Source organism: Vigna angularis, chromosome 3 (genome assembly GCF_016808095.1).
Source record: "Vigna angularis cultivar LongXiaoDou No.4 chromosome 3, ASM1680809v1, whole genome shotgun sequence".
NCBI classification, from domain to species: Eukaryota; Viridiplantae; Streptophyta; class Magnoliopsida; order Fabales; family Fabaceae; genus Vigna; species Vigna angularis.
The window spans coordinates 17,537,102-17,563,754 of NC_068972.1; the positions used below are offsets into that span (position 1 = coordinate 17,537,102).

Genomic DNA, 26,653 nt, shown 5'->3' on the forward strand with positions numbered 1-26,653 from the left:
CTCTGTGCTATAATGCCTTACGGGACTAAGGCGGAGGTCTTTAGCAGAACATCAAATAAGTAGAACATAAAAAATTGTATCTTTAGGTTATGCAATTTCTAAATTTCTTATGACATAAGAAAAGCCTTTTACTTTCTTGGAGAATGATATGAAAATAAGTTTTTAATTTTTAAAAATGTTTTATACAGTCATATAGAGTGGCACTGCATGAATCATCACAAAACAGACCTTTAAAAAGTTTTTTTTTTCTTCTTCTTCATAAAAGCGTTAAACTTGTTTTTATGTTCGAATTAATGTTGTTTGAATAGTAACATAAGATTTTTAACAGTATTTAACTTTAATTTTTAGAGTACAATATCCAAGCTTTTAATCTATTGCTAATGTAGGGTAGTTAAATTTCAACTCCTTCAGCTACATCAGTTAAATTTCAGTTTCTTATTCTTCAATATATATATATACATAGCCACAAATATAAGCAGAAGCAACATATACACATACATTGTGTCACACTTTACCATTTATATATGCGATGGCTTTAAGTAAATCCTGTCTGTTAATGGGTTTATCCATATGATAGTCCATTCCACTCTCTATCGTTATTCTTTCTGTTCCAGCAGTCAATGCAATGATAGGAATGCGAACACCATAAGCTTTCTCTATCTTTCGTATCCACTTTGTTGCCTCAAGACCGTCCATTATTGGCATCTGTCGAATCAATTGTGCTCATTAAAAGTTACACTTAGATTATTCCCAACAAAAAGAAATAATAATGTATGTTACTTACCTGACAATCCATTAAGATATAATCGTAAGGAGGATTAGGAAACTCCCGAGGTAGACCCTCATCAACTAACCTCACTGCTTCTTCACCATTCTCACATTGCTCCACGGTTGCACCAAGAGAAATCAGAGTAGCAGAAGCTATATTGCGCAAAATTGCACTGTCGTCAGCAACCAAAAACTTCTTACCCCTCAAGGGTTTCTGAGACCCTGATGAGTTTCCAATCTCTTGTGTTTCTCCATGATGAACAAGACTTATTTTTGCCTTCGATGATCGTTTTCCCTTCAAAATTTGTTCACCAGTTTGGAATGTACTTTCGTCAGTTGAAGAACTGACGTGTGATCTGTCCAGCAGAGGAGACGTGTATTTTGACAAACCTGGATCCTTGCAAGTGTTCAATGTAGCTCTCTCATTGGCCATTTCCCTCTTAGCTCTACTAGAATTGCTTTGCCAAGAACCTCCAAATTCAGGAAGGAGCTTTATGGTTTGGAACAAACGAGTACCATGAAATGGTTTGGATGTGACGATGTCATCTTGACCAAGGGCCTTCAAGTTGATTCTACGCATAAAGGGCTTATCCAACCACACAACCTTACACGGGTTGCGAAGGTCTTTCTTGAAGTTGGACACAATCGTGTAAAGCTCAGAAAACGGTCCTGCATTTGCATCAATCACAACAAGGATGAAGCCGGGAGAAGCTCCTACATCAGTTTTCTTGAAAACTAAAGGCATATGCTCAGTTCCATCCATAGAACTCAAAGAAACTCTTGTGGCTATGTCGAGAGAACTGTGAGGTGTAGACCAATGACTCAAATCCGAAGAACCTGGAGAATTTTGGCCACTAGAATGCTTAGCCTTCAGGTTGATCTTCCTCAGAGTATAAAACAAACCTTTCCCTGTATTCACAACTTTCACTTTGATCCCTAACCTCTCCATGAACCTTCGTGAAGTCCTTTGGCGCTCTTCGTCAACAATCAAAAGAACCACAAGGGAAGCCTCAGGCTTTGGACTAGAGCTGCACATTCGTAACTTAGGACTCATGGAACAAATTCTAGAAGAACCAGAACACGAAGCCTGCACAGTCTGCTGCTCCTCACATTCTATTATTCTGTCTCCTGATCCACAACCAACACCCTCCCTTCTGCTACCATCTGACACTCCCTCATTCTCACATACACTGAGAACCACATTGAACTTGAAGCATGTCCCTCTTTCACCAGTATCCTTCTCCACAATTTCAATATCTCCATGCATCAAACGCACCTAAAGAAATCACAATAACATTTTTTCTAATGAACACACATGATTTTTTATACAACTTTTAAAACAATTACTAATGAACAGACGATTCACAATTGCTGGCAATTAGTAATACTTACCAGCGACTGAACAATCCCGAGTCCCAAACCAGTTCCCCCTTGGCCAAGAGCAGTATCTTTGATTTGGACGTAATTCTCAAAAACAGACTTGTATTTCTCTTTAGGAATTCCTTTTCCCGTGTCATCCACTTCAAATATAAAATCCATAGAATGAGGATCTTCTTGGATTGAACGCGTGGATTCCACGTCACTACGTGGTTCGGTTTTGTTACGAAATAAGCATGATAAATATTGCTTGAAACCAAATTTGCTAAAAGTGACTGTGGAGTTCTGCAGTAGTTTTGGCTTCCGAGTCCATGCGCGTACCGCTATATGTCCCTCATCGGTAAATTTCACAGCATTGCTCAGTAAATTACTCAGAACTTGTTTTAGTTTTCCCCTATCACCTTTCACCCGTGAATATCCCACTACAGAACCGTTACAAGGGTCCAACACCAGATCTACACCTTTCTTCGCAGCCACAGGATGGTAAAAGTCAACTACATCTTCTAAGAGATTGAACACATCAAACTCCTCTTCTTCGAGTTGCATTTTTCCTGCCTCAATTTTGCTTGTGTCTAGTATAGAATTCAACAGTCCTAATACAGTACAGAGAGTAAACAATGAAAAAATCAGTTTGCTAAATACAATTAACAACCACCATAGATATGATTTGTAAGAGTTACATACCTAGTAAGTCTTGGGTACAACCATTCATTTGTTTGAGATTGGTCTCCAATTCGGAACCGGGGGCAACCAATTCTGAAGATATCTCTATCAAACCGGTGATCCCTGCGAGAGAAGCACGAACATCATGGCTGGCACTCGCAAAAGCGGTGCTCTTGTTCATATTCTTTTTCTCAGCCTGTTGGGTGGCTTCACACTGTTTGATCAGTGAGGCACACAAATGCATTTCTCGCCTAAAGGCTCTGCAGTTTACGTATAGGAAACTGAAGAAAGCTATAAATATAGTCACCATTGTTGCCACAAACACTATCAAGCCCTTTTCCTTGTAATTCCGATCAATGATTGCATGTCCTTCTTTTGGGACAGCCAACACATACACCTGAAATTTCATTAAACCAAAGAAACAAAGGGCGTTTCATTATTATTTGACAATGTTCTTTGACACAACACAAGATGTTCTTTTCTTCCGATTTGATAATACAAAAATTCACTTTTGTTAGAACCATTATAGTTGTATAAAAAATTGTCGTTAAGCCATGCCTATAAATTAATTATGATCACATATTTGTAATAATTTACTTTTACACAAAGTAATCAGTCACACTCAATTCACTTATTGGGTAGTAACAGGAAATCACAATACTGAAATCGATTTAACGTAAATATCTCCTTATGATATCTACAAATATAAAGACGTACCGATTCGATTCCCATTATATCGATGGTGTAGCAGTGAATTGAATATGCAATATCTCTAATATTGAAACTAGAAGCAGCAGTTTGATCCTTGCATGAGACAGTGGCCCCATCAGCATTTGCATTCAGTGATTGAAACGAAACTGTATCATTAGAAATGAGGAAATGGGTGAGTTGAATCCCTGGCACAACAACTTGTCCATCTTTGGTAGCTAAATAGGAGCTTGTGCCATGTTGTTTGTCAATGCGAATGACAGAATCAGTTATTGGCGTTGCAGAAAAGCCAAGAGAGATGAGTCCTCTTCTGATGATTCTGGCTGAAGTGAGGAACAAAAGATCAGAATTGACCCAGTTGGTTCTGAATGAGGAAAACCCAGTTGAGACATTAAGTGCTTCACCAATCCAGCTAGCATTGATAAAGGGGTTAGATAGCATGATTGTGGGTTCACCATGAAGCTCTCCAGTTTCAGGATTCACAGGTTGAGTGAAGATTTTGTTGGAGGCAACAGAAGTTGATGATGAGTTGCAGTACATTGCAAGAAGTTGATGATTATGAGTGTAGTAGGAGAAAAAGAGACCTTCCACACCTATGTATGAGATTTCGGCCAAGTATGGAATTGTCCCAAATGCTGCAAACAGAAACGGAGCCACCTGTACCATAATACAAGCAAAATTTTTCCCAAGTTTAAACCAAAAACTTGTTTTTATCAAACACTTCCTTAATATGAAAAAGACAACTCTAGTTGTAGATTATTGTTATTATTATAAATAACATTTTGTTTTACGTTCGATAGAAATCATTACAAACATTCGGGATTACATTATTGAGTTTTTTTTTTCTCTTCTCTGATTCTTTTCCCTTTTACCTTTCATTTATTTGTTTGTTTCTTAGTATAAGTACAAGATAAAATGTTAAAATATAAAAATTTCCAATTATATTATTTGAAAAAATTAGTTATATGTTAGTTATCATATATATATAAACAACAATTATATTATTATTATTATTATTTATTTTTTTAGTATTAGTTACCTCGTTATAATATTAAGAATTTTAAAATACGTTATTTAAAAAATTAAGTATATGTTATTTATAAATAAATAAATAGTATTTATAATAATAAAATTGATAATATCAATATTATTAGTATAGTGAAAATACAATTGCATGCCCATTTCTTTACTATAATAAAAAATTATTATTATTATTATATATTAAAATTATAAATAAACCAATAAAAAAAACATAAGGATTGTAAAATGTATGAAAAAAGCTAGTTAAGAAATCCTTATTATTAGTAATTAGGCAATTTCTTACAACTAATATATAATTAATTTTCTTAAATGATGTATTTGAAAAGTTTTGATATTTTTATTTGTACATAATACTAAATACTAACACTAATAAATAAAACGAGTAAAATAACAGAGTAAGAAGAAGGATAAAAAAAATCAATAAATATATTCACTCTGAAAATTTTAATTATACTAATTATTTTTATCATAACTTTCAACACAACATGTCATGCATAATATACATGAAAGTATAAATTTTTTAAAAGAGGTTGCTTATAGTTTTTATTTTTTTGAAAAATATTAAAACACAGTAGCACTGATAAACTAACCTTGCTCTTTATATCAGAGAATGAGACATTGGTAATATCATGAAGGCTTGAACTAAAAAATCTTGCCATGTTGGTCGATGATGATTTCATTGGCCGTAACACTTCACCTAACCGTTCAATTTCTGATTGCAATTGCGAGACACTGTTTTTTGAGTTCGACAATTTCACATGTTTTTCCATACGTAGGACTATGACATACCAGCATGGCGTCACAAAAATCAGAATTAACAAAGCACCATATGCCTAAAACATACAAAATTATAATTAACATCAGTTTCAAACAATAAAACAAACTAATACAAAAAATAATATTCTACACCTATAATTGTAATTTTTAATTTTTCTTTTATATTTTTTTTTCACAATCCTGTATATCATTTTTCACATTAATATTATCTCGACTATTACGTACCCCATCTCGATAGTTCAAGTGTCCATGAATCAATTTTCATGAAAATTACTTGGTGAAAACAAGTAATAATTTGCGTGGCATTGTTTCAAGTGAACTGAGGAAAAAGAATATATTATTAAAAAATGATAAGAAAAAATAAAATATATGAAACTAAAAAAATACCAGTAGGATCACGAAAGATGAAGGCCTGAAGGCCATTGATAAAGGAGATTCTTTTTACTCTTCTGTGTATGATCACAAGCTTCTCAGTCTATGTCTGCATTGGAAACTCAATAAACTCATATTCATCCAGATTTGATATACTAAATAGTGCAAATACTACCAAGGTAAAAATTAACAATAAGGAGGAAATATCTCCCAAAATACTTTATATTCTCTACACAATATAAAATATTCCATATAATCTAAACTTTAATATTTTTCACTATTGCATCTACCAAAAAATAATTCAATTTAATTTCATTTACACTCATATCAAATGTTTAAATTGCTCGTGATTATAACCTTTAGCCCTAACATCATTTAAATAAAGAATCAAACTATCAAGGAATTCTTCAACCATATTTCATATATATGGTTAATTAATCATCTCTGATCATATGAAGACTCAATCTATTTTTTTTTTGCAGAATGAGGCCTAAAGCATGGTAATGATTATCAATAGAAAAAATTTTCCACTCAGATATGTATACTTTAAAATATTAAATTTTCATTACTTTTTTTTTAATGACAAACATTATGAAATTTAAACTCTTGTTCTCCTCCAATTACCAAACTCTTCAACAAATTCAAGTGACTTAATTTCATTGCTTTTTTAAGCTTTGTAAAAAAATATCAGTGGTAGTTTTTATATACTGTAATCTATACAAAGGTAGTAATTCTTAATATTTTAATGATGGAAATTGAAAATAATAGGAAATGAAATATACGTTCTTAAAGCAATTAAATAATATGCCTCAGAAGTTTTGTAAATATATGAATGGCAATTTTTGTACACCAATTAAAAAAAGATTTTTTTGTTCTGATTATATTTAAAAATTATGGATTTTCCTGATTTCTAATTCGGGAAAAACTCATTATTTCAACTCAAAATTTTCCAAATATTTGGTTCACCGCAAAATTATGGTAGCTAGGCCACAATTAGCATCTCATCAGAAATGACTTTTTATCATAAGATAGAAACAAATATGAAAGGTGTATATAAACGACTGAACTTGTTTTTCCTTCAATCAAAATAATAAACTAAAATGTAATATTTTAATCTTGGAGATGAAAAATAACTCAAGAAAATAAATAGTTTAAAATAGTATCCATTTTCAAATAATACTTTACATAAAAAAATTCGTACATGTTGTCATTTTTTTTTTATATATATTTGTCTACTAAGCCAACATCTAAATTCAATCATGTAGCCTATTTTCTTTACCGGCAAAAACAAAAATAGAAAGAAAGGGTGGAAATGAGTGAAAAAAAAACTAATCTAAGTCTTCCTGATAAAAAGGGTAAAAACCAATATTTGAAATAATAAAAATTTATAAGAAAAAAAACTAAACTAAATACATCCTTATATTATGGTTATACTATTTTTTTAGTATTCCTAATTAAATGGAAATAAATGAAAATATATGAATAGAAAAGGTATGATATATTGTAATTTTAAATATGGGAAGAGTATTCTTTAATATAACAAATGATGTGTTGGATTACCCTTTTTTTTCACTTTTTTTAGGAATTAAACCTAATGAATATTAACGATCACAATATTTTTTTCAAATATTGCTTTAAACTCGATATTATTAGCGTGAATGCACTAAAAGTAATTAGAGGGAAAATACATGAAAATGTTGCGTATATATCCCTCCCAATCTAAATAGCTAATTTTTTTTATCAATTTATTTAAATAAAATCAAGAAAAACTAAATGGAGTGGAAACTCAAAAAAAATTTCAAAGTATATATATATATATATATATAATACTAATACTAATAATAAGTTTTTAATTCCTTTTGATACATAATTGAAATTCGTCATTCTTACAAACTTTAATGCAGTTTAGTATTCAAACTTTAAAAAGTGAATAGATATATAATAATCATAGTCCAAGTATATTAAAATTTTTTGAAGTGTTAAATATGATGTTTGAGTTATTTACATTTTTTATATAGTAGTGACTAACCATAAGAATTTTTTATTGAAATTAAAAATATAAAAAATAAAACTAATTTGAATATTTAGGTAGGATGATTTCTTTTTATAAATTCCAAAGAGATTATTTTTAACCAAAAGCACCACATTAGATTATTTTTAAGAAATTGACTTAAAAAACCAAATTAAAACATGTAAAATAATACAAAGACTAATTAAATCTATAATTTATTGAAAAAAATGTTAACTTATTAAATATAACTTTTAATGGCAATAAAAATTAACAATCACTTATAATATTTTGATTAAATTTTATATTTAATTTAATGAAGATATATTAATATTAAAAATATATTTTTAGAACGTTTTTCTTAAAGAATGAAAGTTGTTCGTTTTAGAAGGATTTATTATTGAAGATGATTAAGAAAGAATGGATTTGCGAGATCGTGATTATTGGTTTGGAGAGATGAAGAAAGACGAATTAACAAAGATTGATGAGATTTATGGTTTTTCCTAATATGGTTCATTTGCCATTATTTACGATTATGTTAAACAATGTCTAGTGTCCTTTCCATATGTAACTCCTTTTTATTTCCCTTATATTATTGTTTTCTTGCAGCTTCTCAATTCTGATTTATGTTTTAAAGTGATTATTCTACCGTGATTTCCAGTTCTGCTGTTTTGAGTCCATTTGGTTTCTTTGGTAGCAACTTTACTTGTTTAAAAGTTTAAAGTTCCAAACGGGTCTCTGGTGTATAAAACATATCAATGTACATCTTCATTGCTAACGTTTTTGTCTTTTTTTTTTTTTTAAATTTCCTTTAAGCTTAAACAATATATATATATATATATATATATATATATATATATATATATATATATATATATATATATTTGATGATCACAAATATTAAATTTCACTTTAATAACAAAAAAAAACATACCAGTAAATTATATTAAAAATATATTATATTTTAAAAAACATTATTTCAATTTACTAAATTACAATTTTTTAAAATTTTTAAATTTTTTAAAATTTATTTTAATAATTAATTTTAATTTTATTTCTCTTTATAAACATTTTTACAATTAAATATAACATTATCAATTATCATTTTATATTACTTTTATAACTAGAGATATTTTGGTAATCTTCAATTTATACTAATTAAACAATTTTTTTATCTGTCACATTGGTCAAATTCTACCCTAATTTTCAGAAATTTTACTTCCAAATTCACTCTAACTCACCTCCAAATTCACTAAAAAAATAATAATTAATTCACTCTCAAATCCTATCAAATTCATCCACTCACTCTCCCCTAAATCAATCTTCTAAAACGAACACACCCTTAGGTTGTGTTCACATGAAGAGAATGTACTGTTTTATGCATTTTTGCGAGGGATGCTTTGAAGTGAATTTTGTGTTCATTTCAAAAGAAATGCAGAGAACAATTTGAAGGGATTTGCGAGATGATTCATTTTTCAATCACCTGCGAATGTGGTGAGATTTGGAGGGATTGAATTTAAAATGTCTGAACTGCCCCTCTATCTCGATATAATTCCACTTGTAATTATGACATTAATATATTCTATTCTAACTAATAAAGAATCAATTCCAATTGCATAGTAAATAATAAAAGTAACTATGGTGCAATTTTGTGACTGTGGACTCACGAGTATAATTGTGAGGAGTTACTTTAACGTGAAAGTTGCAGAGATTTATAAGGCTTACGAGGTTGCTTGACACAGCCATTGCACAAAAAAGAAAGTGGTTGATCAAGAACACGAGTGTTTGAAACTGAAGAAGATGAAGAACATGAAATCGTATTTGGTTCCAAGGAACCCATATTCGGTTCCAACCGTGTGAAGAAGAACAAATGAACATGCATACGGTGCTCATGTCTTTGTATTCGGTCCCCATTGTTCAGAAAAGGCATATTCATTTTATTATTTGTTTTTTCAAAAATGTTCAGTTTCATTTCGATAACAAATAAAATCATACCACTTTGTAGTAAATTATATTAAAAAAATATTACATTTAAAAATAAATTCATTTTACTAAATTACAATTTTTGTACATTTTTAAAATTAATTTTAATAATTAATGTTAATTTTTTACTATTTGTAAACATTTTTACGATTAAATATAACATTAACAATTATCATTTTATATTATTTTAATAACTATGGGCATTTTGATAATTTTCAATTTCTACCAATTAAACAATTTTTTTTATCAGTCACATCAATCAAATCTTACACTAATTCTCACAAATTTTACTTCCAAATCCACTCTTAGTTACCTCTAAATCTACTCAAATAAACAACAATTAATTCATTCTCAAATCTTCTCAAATTCATCCACTCACATTTTTCCAAATCCTTCTTCTTATAGAGTAAACACACCCTTAGTGATCCTGACCTTTGTATATACGGTATATACGAGGAGACTAGTAGATACATCCTAATAAACGGTCTTCTTAACATAATTTTAGAAACAAATCACCTACTTCAAATAATAATGCCAACTAAAAACTTCACATTCTTTCAATTAAAAAAAAAAAAGGAAGAGTGTGGAAATTATTTCATGAAACTACTCTTCCAACATTAACAAATCTCGGACGCCTATTCTTCTAAAATAAAATGTAGCTTTAAAGCTTATAACAAATAATATGGATAAGACACAACACAACATTAGATATCTGACATGCCCGTTCTGTTGGTAGTGTCGAAGTGGCCATGTAATTTCAAGTTTGGTTGTTTTATCTACCTGGGTTGGTAGGAAAAAGTAGAAGTAAGACAAAGCTATTTGCATTTCAACGACAATTTCATTTCTTTTTTCTACAGTAAATTTATGACTCAAAATGGTAGAATTTGACAGAGCATCAGCATAATGCTCTGATACAAATCAAATAAAATTACAAGCAATGATTGTCAATGTCTTAAAATTGCATCATCTGCTGTCTCATTTTCTTCCTCATCTCCATCTGATATCCAGGAGTCATCATCAGAATCCTGATAAGTAGAGCAACAATCATTTCTTAGTTCTGATTGCATATCAATCGTAATAATCCAAGAACCAGTCATTACCAATAAGAAAAAATATAGAATAAAAATATAAATGCATGAAAAACTTCGAAACCTGATGAAGATGATGATAGCGTTTGATATTATTATGTATGGCTCCGATCGTCTTAATAATTATGTACATCGGTATAATAATTCCACTGGCCCTCAGTAAAAATACCTACAAAATTAATAATATCCAAAGTTAATTCAATGATTCACAAAATAAATATTAATTTTATTAGAAAACTAGAAATCAAGTCCTTACTTACCGTAAGAATTGTAAACGGATAATCTTCCATTCCATTCGTAAGCAGTGCAAAAAGATGTCTTACAAGCAAGATAAGAGTAAACTGCAAAATCAAATCACCAGTAGTTATTTTAAAACATTCATCCAACATCATAAGTTACATTTTGATCTAAACTATTTTCAACTTAAGTGAATTTCAATATCTCTTATATTGTGTTCTTACTTAATTTTATTTCCTTTTTGTACATTTTCAAAATTTTAATTATGTACATTTTAAATATGTTTGTTTTTCCTTTTTGTACAATATCTTTTATTTTAAATACTCTTATGATAAACAATAATCAAAATCTTATGGTCAATTCAATATGACTCTGAACAAAGCCGCGTGTGGTAGTGGTATCTCCATTAACAACGCATTCGCCGACTAAATCAAATTAAAATTAAAACACACTTTCAAATCTGAATGGTCGAATTCCCATGTAACGGGTATAAATGCATTCACTCCACTGAATCCAGTTTCATACAATTGGCCCATTCCGGTGGCAATAATTGCAATCTACGAGTTGTTGACTCATTCATTTCCCTCTCTTAAAATTAATCCAAGATCCATTAATCATGATTTAACATAAACAATCATGTTATGTACCGCAATGCCAGTTGCCAATGACACTGTTCAATGGCATTTACGAAAATCTTATGTTTAAGATTTACCATCTCCCACAACCAAACAAAAAATCTAAACAGGAAGAAGAGTAGGTAGGACTGCCCAACGGCACTCTCAATAAATCCATAGAAAAAGGTAAAACACTTAATATATACATTATAATTTTTTTAAAATAATATTTTTAATTTTTTAATTTTTACAAGTACTATGAAAAAAGTCGATAACATTAAATAATGCTTACAGCTAAAGCCAGGGATCGACAACAAGCCGCGCTTCTATCTGCAGCATATGTGCATTCAGAGTAATTGTTTCCCTCAACTATTCTTGCGTTTAACGGTTCTTGTTCAGTCATTGAGATTTGCAGGCTATCCCTGTAATGTAATACACCAGGAACAACATTAAACAAACAGTTCAAAGTGACATTTAGTATTTGTCAAATTCTTTTATAAATCATCAAAAATTATGCCAAACTTAGCTTAGTCCAGGAGCCACATTTTAGAAATTTGATACGATTAAGGATAAATAATTAATTGCAAGACACATAAGCTCCTTTGATTAAATCACACGCGGAAAGGTTGAGGCACTTTGAGACAGACACGTTGCAACCAGGAAAATTAAAATTGTATTAAATGGTTAAATTCAACTTAAGCATGTGACATATATTCAACCATAAGGGAAAAATATGTAATGGGGGAATACCTAATGGTCATTGCTGCATCAGCTATTTGCGATTTCTTCTGAACTGCTGTATATCCAGGTTCGTATTGCTGCAAAAGCAAGGATATATGAATGATGCTATTGAAGGAGACAAGTTCAAGAAATAATATATGAATGTTTCAGTAAAAAAAAATAATTGACCCAAAAGCTAAAAAGAAAAAGGGATCACAGACAACTCCTTGTTTATCATTATTAACAAACGAGGATTACCAGCATTAGCATCAAGAAATCATGATCGATTGAAACTTGTGAGAAACCGAATGAAGAAACATTTTCCAAAGCTTCATGGTTCATACCTGGAGACATATTTCACAAGTTGTGTTTCCTTTCTCATTGCACCACGTCTGAATGCACTCTCTGTGAGCAAACTGGAAAAAAGATTACGAAGATGAGACGATTGTCGCAAGTAAAGCAAACACATACGAGGTCAAGAAAATCTGGATTTACCTTGACTGTCCCTGAACAAGCACAAGGAGCTTCCAAGGTTTTGGTGCTCTCAAATTCTTCTTCATGACATATTCTACAGCGAGAAATCCCAGAAAGCGATTTCAAATCATCAACCAACAAGACAACTTCTTCCATGTTTCTTGCAATCACAGAGAGCTCCATTTCTTGTAAAATTTCAGCCTTGGTTTTCAAATTCCGTTTAGAACTCTGTTTTCCTCTCTCCAAAATCTCAACTTTTATATATAAAACTAAGCGACACTGAACTTCCAATACTGCCCTCGTGTGATTGTTAAAATAAATAAATCTGTCAATATTGATAATGGTTTCATCTCAATTTTTAATTACTTTATGGATAAATATATACATTAACACTATAAAAAAAGATTATATTATTTTATCAACTACAATAAATTTCTTAACTAATATAATAATTATTTTAAAAATTAATCCAATAGGAAATTGTGATTAATTGACCATATAAGAATGAATTGAAATTATTAAACTCCCTTTTATGTAAATATGTTGACATAAAATGAAGGGTAGATTTGACCCCATAAATTAGGGAAAGAGAAGTTGCAAGGCAGGGTCAAACAAAACCTCCTTTTGGAAGGCATGGAGGATTTATGAAAGTCAAATTAAGAGAAAAAACATACAACAACATTAATGTGTTCTAGAATTCCTTGCTTAAGCAAGGAGAACAAGTCATGGGCTATGGTAAATGAAAGAAAGGAGAGACAAGCAGAAAGAAGAATGTTGCTAAATGCAACGATTTTTCGACCAGCTGATTTCAACCAAGTATATATATATATATATATATATATATATATATATATATATATATATATATATATATATATATATATATATATATATATATATATATATATATATATATTTTAACCTATAATGAACCAACAACAATACCCATTGGTTATTACTAAAGCATTCTGTAACATGTAGCAGTTTTGGGGAGAAAAATGCATTGAATCTATCCTTTCGTGAGAAAAATATACATTATAAATTTCGGTCGAGTACGTGTACTTACCATCCATTATGTTTCTGCATATTCATTGTCTTCTACCACTTTTTGAACATGTTTTTCCTTTGTGAGATTATTTTTTCAGTTCACAGTTCTGTGGTTAAATAACAAATACTTAAAATGTACATAAAATTAAAAACAAAATCCTTGAATATTCTTGTTTACTATACATTCGCATTAATATTATTGTTGATTTAACAAAATATTTAATAAACAGAGTTTGTTTTAGATGAAGTATAATTAATAAATGAAACTGTTAATCTTAATCAAAATATCTCAAACTGTACTAGGATCACTTTATTCATGCTCATTTTAGAGGAGCCAACAAATTCACTGGGTGTTGAGATTTAATTATATAAAGTTAACAAAGAGTAAAGTTAGTAATTTAGCCTTTAATGAAAAAAAAACGATAAGATATTCATCTACAATAATAATATACATCAATTTCGAATAATATAATTTTTTTAGCTTTTTAAGTTTATACTGCTTCTGTGTGTTTATAAATAAAAGAAAAAGTTTATTAAAGCGTAAAAGTTTTTAACTAACATAAATAGTTTCATTTAAAAATTCTAACACATTCTTAGAATAAAAGTAATGTTATATATTTTGTTATTTCATTATTCCGTTTACGTTACAAAACTTAATTACATGCATAAATATGAAATACGTAATCATATTTTCATCGTAAAGAATGCATATGAACATTTAAACAATTTATTACTGAACAAGACAATAAACCTTCTGATTGAAAATTCCATTATCATTTTCTTTAAAAGGGACGGAAAAAATGACAGAAGTAATTTGTGTTATTGGTTTAGCAAGTAAATCTAGCGGGTATTCGTTAACAATCAAAAATATTTTGTAAATACATTGAAGTGACACGAATATGAATAAAGGAAAGGGAAATGAAAAACCTGTTACATTTGATGATTCATTGCAGATAGCAAAAGGCTATGAGTGGATTTTGGGAGGGTAAAAAGTAAAAAGTAAAAAGTAAAAAGCCACTCTGCTACTTTTGTAAAATAACATATTCCTTCGAAACTGCCATTTCCAGATTTAAATCTGAGACCTACGATTCTTCACCAACGGTAACAAACATCCTTAGACAAACCAAATTTGAAATCGTGGGCCCCGCTGTTTCATTAGATTAATCCAAGCGCGTTCACCCAAATCCACACATAATAATCAACGGTGATTCGGCGGATCTATCATTTCTTTCTTTCTTTATCAAACGGGGAAGTGTAAAAGGAAACAGCGAGAGAGAGAAAATTATGTTATAAAAATATTATATAAAATAATTTAACCAATAAATAAATAATTGTAATAGACCGGGCGAATAGTTGTATTGTAAGATAAAACTGTGTCTAGTTTTATAATTTTTGTTTAAAAAAAATAAAGGAAATGCATGCGCAGGCATTTAGAATTATGAATAATCGAGGGTTTGATCTCTTCACGTATATAGGTACAAATATTCCCCTCCTCTATCGATTTGCTCACCCACTTGATTTCAAATTTGTTACCATGGAAGAGAGAATACATATATATTTTTTAAAGAATACTACGATAATATAGTTTCAGACGTTATTCGTTCCATATTATTATTATAATACGTGAGAAAAGTGACGAATGTGTTTATGGTTTCTCCGTCTTGTCGTCTCTCTCTCTCACGGGTGGATTTATCTAACAATTACGAACAATCTTGCCATATGGAAGCTTCTCAAATTAAAAAAAAAATGAAACTTTTCTTTAGCTTTCTCAATCATATCATATGGCTGAGTTACAGCTGCATCCTGTTGACAATAAGCTAAATATCAAACTAAATGCTGATATATGCGCGTATAAGACATTTTATATTATGCCCATATAACACTCAAATGTTTTGAATATGTTATTTTTAACAACAACAAAATACTCTTATACTAAAACAAAAGCTATTCAAACTCTGTTACAATCAAATTTAATATTAATGATGTTTCTTTAATATATTTATGATAACTATTCATTCTTACGAAAAGAATAGTACGTATTGTTGTTTGATTTAAAAACTTGATTTTTTTATTATATGAATATTTGTATTTAATTTAAACAATTGGTGTAATGTCTAGATAGTGTTTTATATAATTAGGGAGATTTATAAAGGGTATGGTTGATGGTGTGGTGGTGGTTGATAATGAAGTTATTGGGTTAGATAAGAAAAGGCTATCAAGGAACGTTTGAGTTTGGTTTAAGCCAGGCATCTATAGGTGAAAAATTGTGCTCCTACAGAGAAGGGAACAAAGCATTCGGCCTTTAACTGTTTTGATTGAGAGTGAGAATTAGAAAGATTGATGTCTTACCTTCAAAGTTCATGGAAATATGATCGATGGTGCTTAAAATAAGGCTTGGTTATAATATTGAGCATTTGGAAAGGAGCATATGGACTAATGTATCTTTGTTTGATTGGTAATTGATATGTGGGTGGTGCTGGGTGTTTTCTCTCCCAATCTTGAAGCAGCTCCATGTGGGCTAGGTCTCATTCATTTGGTTCATAGTCATTGCATCTCCACTAGGCCATGTTTAATTGCATCTCCTTCACTTCAATCATTGTTCCACTACTCTCTCATGCTCAATTCAAATTTGAATCAAGGTAATTAATCCATTTTCTGACTCGCCTTCATCCTAAATTTCATTATGTTAATTCTTAGTGAATCAGTCTATACATAAGTTATAAGATCAGGATTATATATAGGTGAATGGTTCAGTATCCTTTAGGTTCTTTCACTGATTTGATGCACTTTTAGATATAAAATACGAGAATGGATAGTTTTTTTTAATTTATTACAGATTGTGGGATAAATCGTAAATGAACTTAACGACTTTAATAATGAAACTGTTAGTTCACAAAAACAGTTTTACACTGTTATTTTTTAAATATTAAATTTCAGTTCTATAACCAAAACATATTTAAATAACAAAAAAAATTGACTTTGGTTATCAATTGAAACATAAAAATAAAGAAGAGTCCTCACCTAAGTTATCTCAGCCTTCACCTATCAATAGACATTTTTGCCCTTTATTTATTTAATTCTGAAAAAGTTTAATGATGTTACATCAATCTTCTCTGTTGTTCCAAGTGGTACAGTTATAATTAGAGTGATTCTTCCTACACCTCACTGCCTTCATCCTGCATCTACAATTTTACTTTTTTACCCTTCATTTAATAAAAAAGTCAAAACTTAATTAATGAATTAATGTTTCTTAACCACCAACCATTTTCGTAACTGCCAACAACAACTAAAATTTCTTTTGGCTATAAACCCTAAGCTAAGCTGCAGCCTTCTTCGTTTTCACTGTAGCATAGCAAGCATTGTGTACTGTTTTTGTTATTTTTTTTCACTCCTTGAGTTGGTGGTTATCATTCTCTGGTGGTGAGTTGGTGGTTGAGTTGGTGGTTATCATTCTCTGGTGGTAGAGATCTGGACATTGGTGCTGTGACATTGTTCGGCGAGAGGAAGAAGACAGGTACGTTTCGCGCTCCTAACCGCACTTCGAGGTGCGGAAACTAGGGGTCGCACTTCGAAGTGTGTATTTTAATTTTGCGCCGCACTTTGAAGTGCGTTTGTTATGCATGCTTGTTTTTCTTTAATTTTTTTTTTCTTTATTTCATGCATGCTTTTTTTCTTTAATGTTTTTTGTATTATATTCCTGCATGCTTTTTTTTTCATGTTTTTTAATTATGGTATTATTTTTTATTTTAAATTTCTTATTTTATGTTATGATTTTTTATTTTAAAAAATTAAATAACTTAAATAAAATTAAATACGTAATAAATAATATAGTATGAAAATAATAATATGTTGAAAATAACAAATTCAACAAAATTTAACAAACAAATAAAATAATTCACAATATATTAAAACAAAACATTTTATTTAACAATTAACATAAAAAATTAAATTTATTATACTAACCTAATAAAAATAAAACCTAATAAAATAAATATATACTAATCTAATAAAAAAAATTAAAAAACCTTAAGTTTCAAGAACCGCACTTTGAAATCCGGCAAACAACTAACGCACTTCCATGTGCAGTTAGTCTGCCTTTCTCTGTGCTTTCCACAGATCGAACTGCGGTTTGTGCTTTGCTTTTCGCAGATCGAAATGCGGTTCTCTGTGCACGCATGCGGACGTCTCTGACCACAACTCCAACGGCGTTTAAGCTCTCCGGTGAACGAACACGAACCGAACCTCCGGCGCACGAAGCGAACACCCAAGCACATGCATAGATTATGACAGCAAACAAAACAAAGCAGATGCAAGGGTACTAACCTGGACGCCAGAGATCTGTGAGGAAAACAACCACGACAGGACAAACGCAAACAAAGCGTGGCACGAAGGACGAACGCAAAAGCTTGGCACAACAGGGAGGGCGGAGACAAAATACAGTGGTACAGGATACGGGGGAGAGAAGAATGGCAGAGGAGTAGGACGGAGAGAAAAAGAGGGATGAGTGATTTGGAGAGGGGTGTAGGGTTTGAGTTTGAGATGCGGCAGGGAAGAGTTAAAGTTTTAGTCAACATTTTAAAAATTCAAAATATTCTCATCATTGACTGTGCAAAGGTATACTTGGAATTAAAATATATTTTGGAGGTGCAGGACGAAGGCCGTGAGGTGCAGGGAGAATCACTCTTATAATTATTCATTGTTGGACACTTTTTTATTTATAAAACCTGCATTGTGGATAGTTGTTTGAAAACGAGGAAGTCGTTGTTGAGGCCACCGTTGATGGCGAGGTTCTGGAAGCCACCGGTAATGGCGAGGTTCTGGCACACGTGCGCATCCATCAAGCAACTCTTCACCTCATCCCAGTTCTTGTTGTTGTCGTCGACTAAAAGCGGCACCTGGAGGACCTTCTGGCAGTCAGAGCCATTGTGGATGTGGATGTAAGCAAAGGAGGCCACGGCAAGCACGCCCAAGAGCAAGAAAAAAAACCCTAAACCGCAATTCCAACTACGGTGAATATCAACCGCAACTCCAAGTGCGGTGAGCATACTTCCAAGTGCGGCGACCATGAACCGCATCTCCAACTCCGGCAGTCTCCCAATCGCACTTCCAAGTGTGGCAAAGTCTTCAACCGCACAATCACCACTATAAGAGCTCACCACAACCACCATGACACAACCACCAAAACGAGAACAGGTCTATGAGAATGAAGCGCGAGACTGCAACAAGTAAAATGAGGGAGGAGGGGAGGAACACTCCATGAGAAGAGAGGAGAAAGAAAGGAGGTGTAGGGAAATATGAAATGCGGCAAAGAGAGGCAGAGGAGGAAGGGGTTGGTGCCTTTTTTTTAATTGTTGAATGGGTCAAAGAAAAAAAGCAGTTAAAAAGATTATCTGATAAGGGCACAACTGGAAATATGAAAGAATATAAAAGTACAAGATGAGATGAGTGAGGTGCAGGGAGAAACCACTCAAAAATAAATGAACATTTATGCTTCGATAACCATAAAATAATAAGAAATATTAAAAAGTTATGGATTTGGTTTCAATTTTTACAAGAATAGAAATCAAATACTTTTAAAATTAAATAATATTTTAATTCAAAAAATATATTAGACTTTGGTTTTTTAGGAGAATTGAGACAAAATTGAAGTATTTGGCCTTGGTTCGATTCTTAGAAGAATCAAGATAAAAAAACTCTTAAAATTAATATTTTTTAAAACCTACGAAAAATATGATAGAACAACACATTATATTTATCATATCCAAAATAAGTTAGAATCTAAATACAAAAATATGTTATCTTAGAACAAGTAAATGTGCTAAATACTAATGCAAGATATATCAACATAAAAAGAAATACTTTAAACATAAAAAAAATACTTTAACATAAATATACAAAAAAAGCAATTAAATATATATATAATTAAATTTTTTCATGAACCAAATGACAAATTGTGTCTAGTGCAAAGAACTTGAACAAAAATAATTGCATTAGACTTTTAAATAAATAAAAAACTTAAGCAAATCTCTCTCGCAATTTCGAAATGGAAGCAAAGTGGAAATTATGGAGTTGAGGACGTGGAAGGGAAGAGAAGAGAGGTGAATGGAGGAGTGGTAGCAACATTGAAGCGATATTTGACGACGAAAATAGTGGAGAATGGTGAAAAAACGGTGTTTGTAGAGATACCAAAAAGTAGCGCAAGATAGAAAACAATGTTGCCTTCGTAAAGTTTCTTTTAAAATAATGGTTTAATACATCATTTGGTCCCTACTTTTGGGGGTTTTGTTCAAAATGGTCCCATCTTTTGAAAAAGTTCAGTAAGGTCCCATATTTTGATTTAAAATGTTCAATTCGGTCCTTTTCGTGGACGGCGTTAGAAACTTAACGGTAGTGGTGCCATTGTGGCGAAATTTGAGTGAGCTGTTATGTTTTGATGGTTACGTGGCACTATAAATTGGGGAAATATCCTAAATTGGGGACCCTAAAGTGGAAATTAGAATCAGAAGCCCTAAATTGGGGAAAAATCCCCAATCTTCTCCTGCTTCTTCTTCATTTCTACTCCCTGCAACCTCATCCAGACTAGACACACCTTCTTCACATTCCGAATCAGCACTGCAGCAACTGCGATGAACACTCTTCTTCTACTTCTTTTTCTCCTTTGCTAGACGATTGATTTCAGCTTTTGCTTGGTTCAGCAGCCACTCCACGGTATTGCTAGCTTTGTCAAAGCCCAACATATCTTGCAAACCAAAAAACCTCCTTGCAACATTAAGAGAAAGTCTCATTCTCCTATCCCTCAGTCCCTTGCGGTGCTGTTGGAGGGAAATATGAGAAAGACTAACCGGTTGAGGGTCGGGGTTTTGATATTGGGGATTTTTCCCTAATTTAGGGTTTCTGATTCTAATTTAGGGTTTAGGGTTATTAAAACTTTAGGGTTTTCCCCAATTTAGGATATTTCCCCAATTTACAGTGCCACGTAACCATCAAAACATGACAGCTCACTCAAATTTCGCCACAGTAGCACCACCACTGTTAAGTTTCTAACGCCGTCCACGAAAAGGACTGAATTGAACATTTTAAACCAAAATATGGGACTTTACTGAACTTTTTCAAAAGGTGGGACCATTTTGAACAAAACCCCCAAAAGTAGGGACCAAATGATGTATTAAACCTAAAATAATCTTAGACAGAACTTTATACATCGATTATAATAAAAATTGAAGTCAAATTCTCTCACTTAGATAAAATAATTAAAAAAACAACATAAATTTTGAAATTTTTTTATTCTTTAACAACTGAATTAGAAAAAGATGTATGGCTTCGGTTCTTACAAGAACTGAGGCAAAATAAAGTATTTGGTTTTGGTCGATGCTTAAAATTTTGAAAAAAAATTGGAAATTTTCACGTATCTTTTGGCTTCAATTCTTTAACAACCAAATCATAAAAGAATGTATAGCTTCGATTCTTACAAAAGATACCCTTAAAATTTTGAAAAAAATTTTGAAAAATTTTCTTGCACATTTTGGCTTTGATTATCTAACAAACGAAGCCAAATCTCCTTCCTTAGATAAAATAGTTTAAAAAATAGCGAGAGTTTTGAAATTTTTTGAAAATTTCGCACACCTTTCAACCTTAGTTCTTTAATAATTGAAGGCAAAAGGGGTATATGGATTTGATTCCAGTGCAATAAGGGCCTATAAGTTCGCAAAATTTTCAAAATTGACACTGCGTTTTTATATACTTCCTTTTCTTTAAAATCGAAGCATATTAGGTGAATTAAAAAGACAAATATGCACTAGTGTGTTGTTTAAATGACTTTAACCTACACTGCAGAAGTCGTGCGCCATGAATACAACTTCCAATTTATATTTTCAGAAAATAATAAGTTATATCGGGGTGCACAATTTCTGTTTGATTCTACTAGAGTCATGTCCAAGTCACATGACTTCTTTGCAAAACTTGATTCTACTAAAGTCGTGTCCTATATGAGCCACTTTCAACTTGTAATTTAGGATTCAAAGTTGTGATTTATGCAAATGAATTCAAGTAAGTTGAAATGGTGCTTTGTTTGTATTACTTTTATTTTGACCAAAAGGAAAACCTTTTCTGAGAGGGTGGCAAGTTGGCGGCGAAGTTGAAGATGCAATCTTGGGCATGGGTGAGGGGTGGGGGTTGCATGTGGAGTTGGGTGGTGCATTTCACGGATGTGAGTTTGGAAGAGATGTGGTGACGAAAGGCGAGGTGGAAAGAGGTGATGGGGTTTGGAATAAAATGGTGTTAGTAGAAGTTGCTATAGACATGGTTACGATGATGACGAGAAAGAAGAAGAAAAATATTTTGCATTTGGTCATCTTCGAAATGGACACCTTGCATGTTAATTTTTTTTGCAAATAACACGATTTCATTTTGAAGTCATTAGCTCAATGCAAGATTTACCCTACAACCTGTAATAAATTAAAAAGTTGTCCAATATCCTATCTTGTCTAAAAATGCACTAAAATTATATAAAGAAAAAACCCTTAAAAGAACTTGTATTATTATTCCTTTAGGTGCATCTATCGAATCTCCAACTTTATCATTGTCTTCATAATCTCTAAGGTTTCTTGATCTAGATTTTCGACTTTCTTATAATTAGTAGATACTTATGTCACTTAGTTACCATCTTCAATTTTTCAAGCTTATAGTCTAACTAATAACGTTTCTTCACTATCAACTCTATATCCAATAGTAGAGACATGAACGTCAAAGTCTCCTTCTAAAACTCCCTTAAGTTTTGTCACGTCAACAGTTCACTCGTCATACTATCATCCAACAATGTCTCTTCAATTGTTTTTGTATGATTTTGAGTGTGATATAAAAACAATATCACATTAAATTATAACATTTGTATTGAGAATTAAAATGAGTATAAGTCTCACATTGATTAAAAGTAAAAAAATTGGGTATTATATAAGAATAAAAATTCATATTGTCTTAAATATTTTAAATTGAATGTGCATTATAAATAAATTATGTTGTATAAATGTTATTTATGCTCTCAACTAATATTACTTCAAGATCATACCTGAATGTCGGATAAAAACGGCACAAATTAGGGATGGCATTTATCTGTGAGTTAAACAAATCATTTTGTCCTAGGCTCTTTTTTATTGGGCCTTGGTTTGAAAGAAAGGTAATTGATGGGTTTAAATCGAGCCTTAAGTTAAATAGATAAGAAAACGCGACACCCACCGAAATAGACATATGCGTCTCACTCAAGTTGACAAAGACGGCTACACTAGATAATGACATACTGCAAAATTATGCACCAGTCACCATATCAAGCCAAATAAAACCTATGACAAATTAAAATTTAAAAATAATATTTTTTTTCAATCTAGACAAATATTTAAAATTTGTAATTTTCGTATTAATAAAGTTATATGTATTTTTAGAAACATTACAAAAGTTTAGGTTTATTGAGTGATTAAAATATTGTAATTACTCTTTTATACTCTACTATATTATTTTATGATAATTAGGGGCATAAACAAGCCTAGTTTGGATTTAGACAGTAAAAGTTTAAAATTTAAGTTTGACTCGTTTATTTAATCGTATAGTTTGACTTGTTAAAAAAATTAAGTGAAGTTGAATTTGTTTAACTCATTTACAATTAAGTAAGTTTTGTTTTTTTAAACTAATTTTTTAATATTCTCAATATAGAATCTAATTTCTTTTCAAATACTAATAAGAAAAATATACGCAGGTTTTTTTCCTCAGAAAAACTATACATAAGTAATTTATACAACATTTAAGTTAACGTCTTAATAAAACATAATCTACGTGTGTGTATAAATTACTCATTAATCAAGGTTAACAAAATTTGATCCTGATTAGACTAATTCTAATAAAAAACCTATGAAAAAACTTATAAATACAAGTAAAGTTATTGTTATTGAAACTTTTACTAATATTACAGTATTAATTGCTTAATCAATCAAACTCAAACTAATTTAAGTATTGAATTATTATTAGTTCGTTAATCCGATTAGTTGGAATTTTACCATTTGAACAGGAAAAGTAGCTGAAGAGATTTTTTAAGTTAACACTCGACCACTATCCGAAATAAATATTTTTTAATCTTTTTTTGAAAAAATCACAAATGAATTTTCGGTCTATCCTAGTATATAATATTTGTCGATAAAAAAATTAATATTAATATGATTGAAAATCTTAATATATCATAAATTTATTTACTTCTCAATAAATATATGTTTTATTGAATATTATAATATCATTAGGATTATTCTCCCAGAAATTATGATATTATTAAGATTAGAGAACCACCTGTTTAAATAATATAAATAAAATTATTTATGCTAATTAAGGATAATTATTTATGCTAATTAAGCATATGCATAGTTTTGTACAGAGAATTAAATTTGAAGTTTTGAAAATAGATTTTAAAGCATCTCCCTCTGTCGACAAGTTACTGTCATGAGAATGATCCAGAGAGCTTTTCATAATTGTGAACGCGACACCATCGGTTGTTAATTTGAGTTTCCTCTATCTTAGCTAAGATTGTTATGTACGTTTTCCACAGCCAATACAAATCCACAACCTATTCAATCACTCTAATGCACATCAATTATTGTTCTCTTCTCTTTTTTCTTTCTTTTTTTCACAACAATTTGTTTTTTTTCATCTATTCGAACTAAAAAAAAATCAGAGATATTTTAAGGGGAGTACATCTGAAAAAAAAAATCTACTCATATTTTGTTTAAGACGTTGATGCGCCTTATACGGATAATTTTAAAATTGAAACCGATGGATAGTTGGAATTTATAAAGTAAAAATGACGATATCCTATCAATTATTTTAATTAAATGTGTGCAATTAATATTAATTAAGTTATAATTTTATTTCATCCATTTATTTTTGTTTGCTAGCTTACGCTTTTCACACTGTCTTGACAAGTAAGCAGTGGTGAGATTCGAAAACTAGAGCAAAGAAACCATGTGCTGTGTTTTGTTTGTTTTCATGATTCAGTAGATTAGAATTCAAAGGTTTAAACAACACCAAATACTATTCCAAAAAGCGCATGAGCAGTGACTGACGCTATATAGTGCAACCCCACTTCATCCCCTTTAACTATTATCCAAACCCAACAACATTTCTGAAGCTTGGCATACACAGAAATAGAAAAGCTCTCACCTTGCAGACAATAAAGTAATGGAAAACAAAGAGAGAAAGATTATGGTGGCTGTGGATGAGAGCCAAGAGAGCATGTATGCCCTTTCATGGTGCATCACCAATCTTGTTACTGATACCAACAAGCTTGTGCTTCTTTATGTCAGGCCACCCTCTGCTTTCTACTCCTTGGATGCTGCAGGTTTTACTTGATTAATTACACTTTCTCATTATGTAATTATATTGTTTGAACCTTATCTTAAAATCATGTTATTGACTCAGTTGGTAATGTTTTACAGGGTATATCTTTTCCAATGATGTTATTGATGCTATGGAAAAGTACAGTATGCACCTGGTTAATTCAGTGATGGAAAGAGCTGAAGCCACATGTAGAAATTTGAAGGCTACAAATGTAGATCCACCTTACATGGTCATTTTTGAGGGTTTGGTTTTGCTGTTCTGGTTTTGATTGTCTGAAATTGGTGATTTTGCAGGTGAACATGGAAAGGGTAGTTGGGGTAGGAGATGCGAAGGATGTAATATGCAGTGTGGCGAAGAAACTAGAGGCTGATACCTTGGTCATGGGAAGTCATGGCTATGGATTCTTTAAGAGGTAACAGTTTATTGATTTTATTTGTGTTTAGAGGGACGTGCAGTATTTTTATGACTTAATCGGATTCTTGGTTGTAATTTGAAGGGCAATCCTTGGAAGTGTTAGTGATCACTGTGCCAAACATGCAGAGTGTCCGGTTGTAATCGTGAAGCACCCGTAAGAGAGATTGGTTTTCTGGACATAGCTTTAACTACTTCCTGTTGCTGCCCATGGTTTGTGTATATAAGTTTTACTTTTATTTTATGTTTTTGCTGTGGTTGAATCGTGGTATAGGTTGTATTCTAAAGGTTGGAAATCATGAAATGACATGAACGTGTGCTTTTGCCAAGTTAATCAGGTTTACCCAAAATAACCATACTCAGGTCCTCGAAGAACCATTGGTGCAAAACAGGACATAAATCTTATGATATAAGACCGTTAACTCTTTTAGTTAACCATTTGAGACTAATTGATTTTAAGAAGTTCTCCATAAAATTGATTTATACTTAGTGGAATAATAGAGTGAACAAATGACAAATTCTAATATTATTATATGAAGTAAATTTTAAATTTATTTTAATTGATGTATAATTTCTAATAAAAATCTTTAAATGAATATGGATGGAGAAGGTTGATATCAAATACTCATAGAACAATTGTACAGTATTTTGAATAGTTTAAAATAATAAATGTACAGATTTTATTATTAATTATTGTTAAAGTTTGTAATATATCCTTATGGAGCAGAAACTGAAAAATAAAAGGGGTTACTTAGTAAAGTTGCAGGTGGCGTGCTGCATTGATACTAACTAATCCTAACCGAAGAAAGACGTGAATGCAAGGGCTTGTGTGATATTGGAAAAGCAACTTAATGCCTATTGCTTCCTGCACCCCCATAGATATATTACCTGAACTCCCACACTAACTGGAAAATACTCAAACTCTTTCATCATTGCATCGTACTGTCATTGTTGTTGCTAATGTCGGCATTGATGTCGCAGATGAATAAGAAGAG

The 26,653-nt window shown here is 31.2% G+C and overlaps 3 protein-coding genes across 3 annotated transcripts; 1 reads left to right on the top strand and 2 right to left on the bottom strand.

Moving 5' to 3' along the window:
- Positions 1-416: 416 nt before the first annotated feature.
- On the bottom strand, positions 417-4,073 carry LOC108325233 (histidine kinase CKI1). Its single transcript, XM_017558268.2, has 5 exons — positions 3,526-4,073; positions 2,830-3,205; positions 2,161-2,738; positions 785-2,044; positions 417-705 (listed from the first exon to the last, which is right to left on the bottom strand). The coding sequence occupies exons 1-5, from the start codon at positions 4,054-4,056 to the stop codon at positions 505-507; spliced, it is 2,946 nt and encodes a 981-aa protein (XP_017413757.1). The 5' UTR covers positions 4,057-4,073; the 3' UTR covers positions 417-504.
- Positions 4,074-10,333: 6,260 nt separating this feature from the next.
- Positions 10,334-13,066, bottom strand: LOC108325668 (uncharacterized). The gene is made up of 7 exons (XM_017558763.2): positions 12,852-13,066; positions 12,701-12,772; positions 12,387-12,454; positions 11,929-12,058; positions 11,046-11,126; positions 10,850-10,954; positions 10,334-10,722 (listed from the first exon to the last, which is right to left on the bottom strand). The coding sequence occupies exons 1-7, from the start codon at positions 13,011-13,013 to the stop codon at positions 10,642-10,644; spliced, it is 699 nt and encodes a 232-aa protein (XP_017414252.1). The 5' UTR covers positions 13,014-13,066; the 3' UTR covers positions 10,334-10,641.
- Positions 13,067-24,960: 11,894 nt separating this feature from the next.
- On the top strand, positions 24,961-25,992 carry LOC108324303 (universal stress protein A-like protein). The gene is made up of 4 exons (XM_017557220.2): positions 24,961-25,248; positions 25,346-25,458; positions 25,541-25,659; positions 25,744-25,992. Exons 1-4 carry the CDS (start codon positions 25,089-25,091, stop codon positions 25,817-25,819), a joined length of 468 nt encoding a protein of 155 aa, XP_017412709.1. The 5' UTR covers positions 24,961-25,088; the 3' UTR covers positions 25,820-25,992.
- The last annotated feature ends 661 nt before the right edge of the window (positions 25,993-26,653 follow it).